We start from the raw sequence: 11,174 nt of genomic DNA on the forward strand, positions 1-11,174 counted from the left end.
ACCTGATTGAAACACCTGAATTCAAGAATAAAAAGGTTTGGCCAAATACTGCGTGCGTGTGTGTGTGTACTGTATATATGGATACGCCATATATATGGTCTAAATGACAATTGTGGCATTAAGCTGTTCACCAGACCCCTGAATAACAAGATGTTTCCCTAAAAAAACTGACCCTGTCTGTACAGTTTTTAAAATTCTACCAAAAGGATAATAAATTCATTATTTTTAATGGGACCACATTTGCCAGCAAAAATGAGCTGGTTTTAGGTGCAGATCCCATATTTAAATATGTAATAATTAATACAGAGTTCTGAGGGCTATAGTTGTGTGTGATGTTAATTATTTATATTTATCGTATTTATATATTAATTTGTTATCACACACATTTAAGATGCTTTTTGACGTTGGAAATCCATCAACTATCATTATTGTTGTTGTTATTAAAACTTTTTCTATTCTAACAGCCCGGAAAGTGTTACATCTCAAACCGGAAGTAGTTCTCCTTACCCGGAAGTGTATAGCGTGGAGAAAGAAAAAAAAAGAGAAACAACAAGGGCAGCGACGTCAGGTAGCGAGTTGGCTAAGTGTAAAATTCGAGGTTTTATGAAACTGTACGAGAAGAAGATCTTAGTGCATATTTCTAAAAGTTTGGCTTGAATGTCAGTCCTAAAGCGTAAGTGTTTTCGGTAATGCTTTTCTAACTACAAGTCGTAATGTCTGGACAGTCAGGAGTCCTGTCATGGCACTTCGGTGTTGTTGTTGTTGTTGTTTGCTTTTCATTTTTAAAGACAATTAATGTAAATAGCCGTGCATTTAGCGTGAAATATTTTGGTGCACAAAATAAAAACGCTGTTGTTGGGATTAAAGCAACCTGAGATTGGCATGTAGCTCAATAACATTCCAAACCTGCAGTAGAAGGAAAAGAGACATAAAGGGGGGAGAGGAATGGATTTAAAGACAGACAGAGAGAGAAAGAGAGAGAGAGAGAAAGAGAGAGAGGTGGACAAATAAAATACTCCCGAGGACGAGCATTTCGTGCATGCTAATATAGGTGTGTTCATATGTCTAACTGCATGTTTTATTATTGCCAGTTCACAGCAGCAGCACTGTAACCTGCTCAGTGTGTGTGTGTGTGTGTGATGTGATCCCTAGAGAGGTGTGTTTCCCAGACACAGAAGTGTGTGCCGTAGGAACTCGTTCAATAATATCTTTAAGTTTCATACATTGGAGGACCTGAAACAAGTCTTAGGGAAAAAAATCTGTCTGTCTGTCTGTCTGTATGTCTGTCCAGCCAGAATGTGTAACAGCACTGCTGCAAAACTGGCAGGACAGAATGTAATGAAACGTTGGCAGTACTTGGATATTTGCCTGAAGTTAAACGTGCAGCATAAATGAAATCAAATGTTGAGTAGAGGTGAAGTTGTGAGCAGATTAAAAACCACAAGTTTTGACCGCAGAAGGTAGAACAGGATTTTTTTTTTTGTGCAGTCTAATGTAAAACGTTATTTATTTTTTTTATAAAAGCAACGGCACAAGTGTAATGATTTATTAAACTGCTGTGTTACGTAGATGTAGGATGTGGTGTTGAATGATAGAAATAGACTTGACCTAAGGCGTAAAAAAGGTTTATAGAAATATTTCAGCCATTTTTTTTTCTCTATGGTCTCTATATATAGTATATTATAGTGTGTGTGTGTGTGTGTGTGTGTGTATATATATATATATACACACACACACACACACACTATAATATACTATATATAGAGACCATATATATATATAAAGTAAGGAAGACCAAAGAGAAGATTTATGGAGGCAGTGGGAGAGGACAATCAAGTTACTTGGTGTGAAAAAAGAAGATGCAGAGGATATGGTTGGATGGAGGCAGATGTGTGGCGCCCTCTGAAAGGGAACAGCCAAAGACAAAGAAGAAGATATATAAAGTAACCATGTCATTTTGTTAAAACTTATGATTGACTAGTTTTATTTTGTCTGCTTTACAGGAGCCATGGAGGAAATCTGATAATGGACCGGATCAGTAATGTAAGTTTCCACCGATTTGTACATACGTTTTGCTTGAACATGTGAAGCAGTGCTTAGGAACAACAATTCCAAATTGTTCTGTGCTTTCCCTGAGCCAGATGTTTATTGATCCTCTTGGAGATTAGTGGACTGTGTGACGGGTAATGACGGACCCCTGAGTCCCTCTTTGTTTCGGCTTCTTGAGAATGACCGACGTCATGGCTGATCCAGAAGACTTGAGCACTTGTCCAGACCACGGATCAGCGAATGTGGACATATCTAAGGAGCATGTTCCAAATCTGTCAGAGGAAGTGGAAACATCTCAGGAGGTGCAGGAGGATTCGAACTCTGAGTGCTACGGCGCAAAACAGCAAGAGGAAGAGAGCGGATATGCGAGAATCAATGGGGGTACAGATCAGCTGGAGGAGGAGGAGGTGTTTGATGAAGCAGACGATGAAAAAGACGGTTGTAGGAACACTGTTGTGTCTGGATCTCGGGGGAAGAAAGGAAAGTCGAGGAAAAGCGGCTCAGGTGATCAGTTTTCATCCTGGATGTCGCCTTCGTCCTTTTCCTCTTCGTCTGGAGCAAGCAGACACAAGCAGATTCGGCGGAGGAATCACCACCATCATAACCAGAGCCGCCTGAGAAGACAAACTGGCTTCCAGGTCCTGGCCGCGTTCCGAGATTTCCTGTCAGAATCCGTCAGCCCGTGGAGTATCTCCTGCATCCATATGGTAGTGGACCTGATCGTGTCTCTGACCCACCACTGTGGTGTTGTTGTCGAATCCGGAGCGATTGCACTTTATGACCTTGGCGCCTTCATGCTCTTTAAGGTCACAGACATCCCGGGAATGAAGCAGGATTTGAGACGAATTGTGGAACGGACCCGGAGTTCAGGTACCGCTCTGGCGGGCTGGGTTTACAGAACCACGAGCTCTGCACGTCGTGCGGTAGTTTCTGCTTTCAGCCTCTTTACTAGCGTGATGTTCTTAAGCGCCGTGGTGCTGAGGAGCGTTGTGGAGAGGCTGGGTGGAGACCGAGGCAGGCGATGGTGGCTCAGACTTCAGAGCTGCTGGATAATGAAGAAAGGAGTTGCACTTACAGAAAGGATTATAGGTTGGCTTTGGAAACGCAGCTCCACACACGCGACGGTGAATCCAGAGTCTCCATCCAGGATGGAGCGGAGTCAGCCTGGACAGGAGCTTGAGAGACTGCTGGCTTTGGCACAGGTCATGAGCTTGTATGATTATTTGCTGATTATTTGTTTTATTTTCTTTATGCTCAGAATTGATAATAGAAATAAATCTGTCTCATGCAGATTCCTGAAGATGAGCTGGACCCTTTTAACGTACTGGGTGTGAACACACACGCCACAGAGTTGGAGCTGAAGAGGGCCTATAGACAGCTGGCTGTACAGGTGAATACAAAGTGACTTGTCGCCTGTCAGACGCGGCGATTAAGAGGCGTGGCTTTGTAGTAACACTCTTGTTAGAGGTGTCATGTGTATATAAAATAATTTCTTCTACCCGCTGCTGTACATTTAGGTCCATCCAGACAAAAACAAACACCCTCGAGCCGGCGAGGCTTTTAAAGTCCTGCGAGCAGCATGGGACATCGTGAGCAACCCAGAGACTCGGCGCGAGTATGAGCTGTGAGTGCGCTTTTTATAAAATGACAGCCACTTGGTTCAAGACGTTTGTCACATCACTAACACCACAGTGTGATCAATTTTTTTAACGGGGGACCAAACAGGAAGCGGATGGCAGCGTCAGAGCTCTCCAAGTCGATGAACGAGTTCCTGACGAAGCTGCAGGATGACCTGAAGGAGGCCATGAACACCATGATGTGCACCAAGTGTGAGGGCAAACACAAGTATGCCATTTTTAATGAGAATTATGCAACAGCGCTTAGAAATTAGATTGAAGATAGTTAAACACAGAATCCTGATTATCAGTCAGATCATAAATGTTAGCGAGATCAGCATGCTAACTCTGCATGTGTATTCGCTCACTCTGTCTGGGCTTTTTCCTTTCAGGAGGTTTGAGATGGACCGTGAGCCACATGAAGCGCGTTTCTGTGCTGAGTGTAGTAAACGGCACGGTGCTGAGGAGGGTGACCTGTGGGCCGAGTCCAGCATGCTCGGGCTGAAGATCACCTACTTCGCCTTTATGGACGGCAAAGTCTATGACATCACTGGTATTTGTCTAATGCCTCCCCCGGGATAAATAAAGTTCATATCTAATTGCTTTTTTTTTTTGTATTGAGTTTTGTTAATTTGTGTCCTCATACAGAATGGGCGGGTTGTCAGAGAATAGGAATCTCCCCCGACACACACCGCGTCCCCTATCACATCTCTTTTGGTTCCAAGAGTAACAGCAACTCAGGCCGGCACAGGTAACCCACCTTTATATTTCAGAATAACGTTAGTATCAGACACAGGCATTTAAAGCAGCCAGAGGTTTAATGAAGCACAACAGTCTGTGTTTGAAGTGGCACACTACTGGGAATGACAGACAGGAGGCCACACCTCCTTTACTTAGATAGAGACATCAAGGCCACAACTCGGATAGACACACAGGACACACCTCCTTTATTGGTAGAGAGACACTCAGGCCACACCTTCTTTTCTGCAATGGATACTTTGCTGAGAGGGAAACACTCTGGCCACACCTCCTTCTGACAATTAGAAACACAGGCCACACCTCCTTCACTTAGCCAGTCAGGTGTAGAGGACATGACTTATTTAAATGATCAGCAACACCACGGCCCCCCTTTTTTACCAGTCAGTCTAATTCACTGGTTTATATAAATAAGCAAAGTCACTTCTCTCTCTCTCTCTCTCGTTCTTTCTCTCAGATCTCCCTCAGGCCATACCCCAACTCCAGGCTCTCCTTCCGACCTGCACGATTTCTTCACCCGTATTTTCCAGGGGGCGCCGGGCAGCGATGCCTCGTCAAACGGTGGATTTTTCTCACCAGGACCAACCCCAAATCACCCCAGTGGGGCTGGCCCGGGACCGCCTCCTCAGTCCAGCTTTTTTACCCAGCGAGGAGAGACGAGCGAAAGCTGGAGCGAGGGCGCTAAAGGACAACGCAGGAGAAAGAAAGCACGTAAGCCTTTTCAGCGCTGAGCGCCGGCACTATGAGCTGCGACGCCCACAGAGGAGAACATCGGACTGCGGTGGCACCTGCGTTCTGTTCTCGACAGACAACACACAGGTCGAGGGAAAGAACGGAGGGGTCTGTGATTGCGCGCGAGATCGTCTCCGTGCCAACAGGAACTCGGAGAAGATGATGGTTAGCAGAAGAAAATTAAACAATATCAAAGTGGGTTTTTTTGTTTGTTTGTTTTTTTACTGGGAGTCCATCCATGCAGAAAAAAATCACTCATGGCTTTTTTTTTTTTGTTGTTTGTTTGTTTGTTTATTTTGCTGTCCGTCATGCTAGTAGACAATAGCATGGTTTTCTCATTGAATTTTTTATTATGATTATTCTTAACAATCGGCCATGAAGACACCTCAGGGATGATCAGATGGTTGGCAAGGGCGGGACGCCACACACAGCTTATAATATCACCGTAATGATCGTCCATAGTCTTTCAGGTTCATTTATACTTGAATTTATTTTGTGATAGCTGTCATATTTTGTCCGAGTTTTGCCTCGTATTGGAAGCAGAGGTTAGATGTAAGGTGCAAAGAAATGTCCTAAAGCCTCTGTGAGGACCGATTTATTATTGGGTTATAAATACCAATAAGTTTTTAGGAAAAAGAAATCCACAATTTCTTACTTGCTGTAAATGTAGTCAATCAGCCAAGCCATGTGATGGTGTGTGAAATTTGTATCTTTATTCAGTGCCCACACAAACAGGCCACAAACTTATCACTTGACTAACACTTGACCTTTGACTCTAATGAAAGCGCCATAAAAGCGGGAAATTAATATTTAATTAAAATTAATTAACGAGGATTGAGCCTTTTTGTGCCATGGATCGATTACAAAGACTAAATGTACAAAGGGATTAGATAATGAACAACAGATTAAAATAAAAGTCACTGTTCCAACCAGTTTTATTTAAAATTGAAAATATTAAAAATATTTCTAACTTTTATTTCAGTTATTGAAACCTCAGTAACTTAAACAGCAGTATCTACAACACGCTGTTCTTACTTGAATCTGGCCTACCTTTACACCTAGGTGGTGTTGTTAAATTTTCCCCTTAGTATAAAAGCCGTACAGAGAATCTCAGGAGCACGGGTTTGCAGATGGAATGTGAATAAGGTAAAGATGCCAGAGAGAGGAGCCATGCCCTCTTGGGTCAGGTCCATCACAGGTCCACGTCACCTGTTAGCCACGCTCAAGTTCCATCCTGTTTTTGGTTCCTGATTCGTATGTATGGTATGTAAAACAGATCAGCTGATATGCCATGCTCACAAAAGACTAACACAAGGTTAATTTAAACTACTCCAAAAAGTAGTGCAAGTCTGTTTCCGCTTTATCTTACATGAGTGAGAACTGGAAACGGTGCTGAATACAAAGACTAACTAGAGCTGGAGTGTTGTTTTGTGTACTAGAGCATGTTGTTGGCTGAAGAAAGTGAAACGTCATCAAAACTGGACTCGTCTTGGCTGAATGACTGTGTTTAGGTGAAAAGGGACATTGTGGACGTTTTTTTTTCTTCTTCTTTTTCCTTTTTTGGCCCAAACCACTTAGAAAACTGCATCATGATTATCTGCACATTTACACACACATTTAAACTCTTAACAAACCCAAAAAAAACATGCACATGGCACAATTTAAAAAACAATTAAGCTTTGACAGAGAGAGTAAATATGCACAGAAATGTCATGTGATTAAATGCATTTAAGTGCAAACAAAATTATTTCCATCGTTTACAAACACACACACTTACATATTCTCCAAAGCTGTCAGTGATGTTAATGCATCCTGAGAGAGAAGAGAAGGAAAAAACACAAACATGATCCTCGCACCGAGTCTCATTAGACAGTGACATTGGAGTCTCTTTTTCTCACACACGCACACACACAATCCACGCTCTAACAGGGCATGTGACTTTGTTTTAATACTGTGATGCATTGTGCGGAAGCTGTCTCCAGATTGATTAGCCTTAAGCAAATGAAGCAAATCTTTTTGTCTATGAGACACACACACACACACACACAATATGTATATTTTGTTCCTCTGCATCTTTGCATTTTTGTCTGCTGGAGATTCATCGCGTCCTGATGCCCAGATACACTATACATATACATATAAATATCACTGAAAATGTTGGTATTGAAGTCACCTTTATATTCTTGGCACTACCCCTGCAGCGTACAGACCAAGCGATCTAAACAGCATAAGTTTCATATGGAGTTTAAGAAAGCTTTTAAAACAAATGGCTGGTGGTTATGACGTCACAATGTTAAGCTCCGCCTTCACTGATGCATTAACGCCTGTCATGGTGGTACAGTATTGTGCGAATCGAATGCATCTGAGGATACGGATGGAAAGTCATAATATTTGCACGTGTTTAATCCCGACTCTGGGGCTGATTATCGTCCAGGTTTTTTTTTTTTTTTGCTTGGCTGTCGAGTTGTAGCTGGATTTTTTTTAAATCTTTGACATTGCACAGTGTTTGTAAAAAAATTTTTTTTAATTAATATGAAAGTCAATTCATTTCATATAAAGTTTAATTTGCTCTGACGGCAGTATGTGTGAACACTTTACTTTATATCAGTGTGTACGCGGCGCTCCTGATCGAGCCGCTCTGTACCCGGACCCCGGGACGCCCCAGAACAATAAGTGAATTAAACCCATATGCAAAAAGATTTATAGAATTATAAAAAAAAAAAAAAACACTCAGACAATCATTATAGTAATAATAATAATAAATCAATGGTGCAGGACACTTTTGGAGTCTTGAAGGTTTATTTCATCCGGTTGCCATGCTGCTTCTTTTCATTGTTTCATATTAAAGTTAATTCTATAACTTCAAAGTCTTCCTATGTTCTATTTGTTGTTCTTCTTCTTATTATTAATATTTTCAGTTTAAGCCTACAGCGTATCAGTTGCAGTGCAGTGGGCTTTAGCCCTTGCTTCATCTCTACCTAAGGAGAATGATGCGGCGGAGCTTTAGTCTTTTAACAAAAATCATATCGATAAGAAGTTAGATCTAAAACATGATTTTTATATCTGATTTTTAAAGAGATTTATAACTGGTTTAGGTCATTTTGGATGGTCTATAAAAGGTCAGTTTGGTCTTTATCAGATGCTTTCAAGATAAGTACATATATCAAAACAATTGAACACCCCATGAAAATCATCCATGAAGTGTCGCATTGGAGGAACTGAGGGTGATAAGGGTGCTACAGATCAAATTCAAATCCCCTTCTGCTCTTGAAGTGCTGTACAGTATGTCTGAGCCTTTAAGTTAATCACACACTGCCCCTAATGGCCATTCACAGAATTGTAATGTATAAAAAAAAAATTTATAAACCCAGGCCAATACAGTAAAAGATTTCTGCGTGGTGTGGTGTTATGTGGTGTGAGAACTTCTAATGTAACCAGTGGGCAGGTCTTTTAATTACTCTGCTGATAATAAACTCTATGCAGTGTGTCGTACAGACTAATAGTGCCGTCAAAAAGCATTAACAAACGAACAATCCTGTATTGTAGGAACCTGTACCTCCATTCAGCGTGCAAAAAGGTTTCAGCTGCTCTTAGCACACTTTGTGATTATAGTATTTAAGTATTAGATGACAAAAAATCAATACACCACTGCACACTGCATTAATTAATTTATTTACTGATGAATGACACGGGCACACTACGGGCAATTTGGGTTTACCAGTTAGTCTAATCTGGGTGTCTTTGGACTGTGGGGGGAAACCGGAAAACATGGAGGAAACCCATAAAGCATAGGGTGAACATGCAAACTCCGAGGGGGGAATCAAACCCTGGGCCCTGGAGGTGTGAGGCTGCCAGTAAAATCACTCACACTAGAAAATGTTACAGAATAAACCACAGACCATTCGTAATACTATGAATATTTACTGTACTGTACAGTTTCCCCTATTTCATTCTTATGATTTATATACAGTGGTGTGGTGGTACTGTCGCCTTGGTTTAATTCCAAGCCAGACTCAATTCCTGTCTCGGTGTGCATGGAGTTTGCATGTTCTCAGTGCGTGGTGGGTTTCCTCCGGGTACTCTGGTTTCCTTCCACAGTCCAAAGACATGCAGATCAGGCTAATTGGCGTCCCCAAATTGCCCGTAGTGTGTGAATGAGTGTGTGTATGTGTGTAGGCCCTGCGATAGATTAGCACCCTGTCCAGGGTGTACCCCGCCTTATACCCATGTCTCCTGGGATAGGCTCCAGGTCCCCACAACCCTGAATACAGAATAAAGCGGTATAAAAGATAAGTGAGATAGAGAGAGATATTTTATTGATCCTAAAGCGAATTTCTAACATCCAGTAGCAAGAATAGTTACACAGTAGTTCAAATTACAAATTGTCAATTGTGTCTCATGTGGGAGACAACCATGCTTCAACAGAAATCATTAAAGAAAAAAACATAATATATTGAGATGTGCAACTAATATATATCAATTAGAAAGTGACAGCATGGCAAAGGTTAGTGCATTGAAATGAATGGATTTATTACAGTGAGGATTAGTGTACATGCTAAGTAGATGAATAAATATGACGGTGAGCAGTAAGTCTATTATAAAGGGGAGTTGCATGTCTAATTGAGGATGAGAAGTGGTTATTGAAGGATCACCTGACCAAGAATCCCAATCACGTCCCCAGGCAATGTAAAGAGGTGTTAAAGCAGCATGTGGCTCCGGGAACAAGGGCTTTCCTGAGTTTATCAGTAGAGCAGCTCCATGTGTTGGATATGATACGTCCGTGAGTCCACCAGATCTGCCCCTTTACCTAAGACAAATCTATTCATAAAAATGTTTGACCTAGTTTTTAGCCTAGACTTAAACACTGAGACTGTGTCTGGGTCCCGAACACTAATTGGAAGACTATTCCATAACTTTGGGGCTTTGTAAGAAAAAGCTCTGCCCCCAGCTGTAGTTTTCATAATACGTGGTACTGACAAGCTGCATCATTGAAGTAGGCGTGGCGGATCATAAGACACTAGCAGCTCACGGAGGCGTGGGACCATTTAATGCTTTATATGTCAAACTTAGTATTTTAAAAACGACATGAAATTTCACTGGGAGCCAATTCAGTATGCATTCTGATGCTCAATGAATTTTAAAATATACAGATACAATAGAATGAGAAAATAATAAAGGGGTGAATTTGAATTTTGTCGTGAAAAAAGGCATAAAACCAGCAAAAAACAACAACACCCAAACAAATCAATAAAACTTAATAATGCCCACCAACCTATAACCCCGCCCATCTTTCCACTCTCCAAACCATGCCTTTGAGTGATGATGTCACAAACATTGATGACATCACACAGAGTAAAAGAGATAAACAAACAGAATCCGACTCTTTTTGCTGAGCATTGAGACTAATTGATCATGACCATGAGGTTAATGAATCTCAGAGATGAGAAACCAGCGATTCGGGACAAAGGCACGTTACGCCGAAGTCCCAGAATAATGGCAGCCGGGGATTATAAACCTGATGACGACATGCTTCGACACATCTGCTACAAGGAGACCCCTGTCAGGATCTTTAAAAACAGGAAGCGCAAGGGGGGTGAAGCCTGTAGCAATTTAATTGAGGAGTTAAACTCGAGCAATTCTCAGAAACCTGAAACACCTCCACAACATGTTTCCCCACCCGGCAGATGGACTTCGGTTATGATGAAGATGGGTTATATTTCGCTTGTCTTCCTCCTGGTAGTTTTTGGTGTTTGGTTCTCATACACATGTGTTACTAAATGGCTGGTTCTTCTTGCTGGACACTCAGACTTGGTTAAAGACGTAGAGTTAGTGAAACATGCCATGTCACACCAGGGGCTAAAATTCGAGACATGGATCGAGTCGCTAAAAAAAAAGATAACAGACCAGAAAGAGAAGACAGTACACAGGCCGGTCAGCCATCACCGGGCAGATGATGTTGGAATGGCTGACTACGCCCTGGAGTCTTTAGGCGCGTCTGTGATATCCAGTACAGAGACCTAT

General features: G+C 41.8%; 1 protein-coding gene across 4 annotated transcripts; it reads left to right on the forward strand.

Moving 5' to 3' along the window:
* Positions 1–501: 501 nt before the first annotated feature.
* On the forward strand, positions 502–7,981 carry dnajc14 (DnaJ (Hsp40) homolog, subfamily C, member 14). Of its 4 annotated transcripts, none has more exons than XM_053484512.1 (9): positions 502–568; positions 2,004–2,043; positions 2,142–3,251; positions 3,341–3,439; positions 3,567–3,673; positions 3,775–3,894; positions 4,058–4,218; positions 4,314–4,416; positions 4,879–7,981. In XM_053484512.1, exons 3-9 carry the CDS (start codon positions 2,229–2,231, stop codon positions 5,150–5,152), a joined length of 1,887 nt encoding a protein of 628 aa, XP_053340487.1. In that variant the 5' UTR covers positions 502–568; positions 2,004–2,043; positions 2,142–2,228; the 3' UTR covers positions 5,153–7,981. The 4 variants fall into 4 exon arrangements, with proteins under 4 accessions (XP_053340487.1, XP_053340485.1, XP_053340486.1 ...); XM_053484511.1 differs by having other exon boundaries at positions 540–673; XM_053484513.1 differs by lacking the exon at positions 502–568 and adding an exon at positions 1,033–1,051.
* Positions 7,982–11,174: the final 3,193 nt, after the last annotated feature.

The sequence above is a fragment of the Clarias gariepinus genome, chromosome 23, assembly GCF_024256425.1.
Source record: "Clarias gariepinus isolate MV-2021 ecotype Netherlands chromosome 23, CGAR_prim_01v2, whole genome shotgun sequence".
In the NCBI taxonomy this organism is placed as follows: domain Eukaryota; kingdom Metazoa; phylum Chordata; class Actinopteri; order Siluriformes; family Clariidae; genus Clarias; species Clarias gariepinus.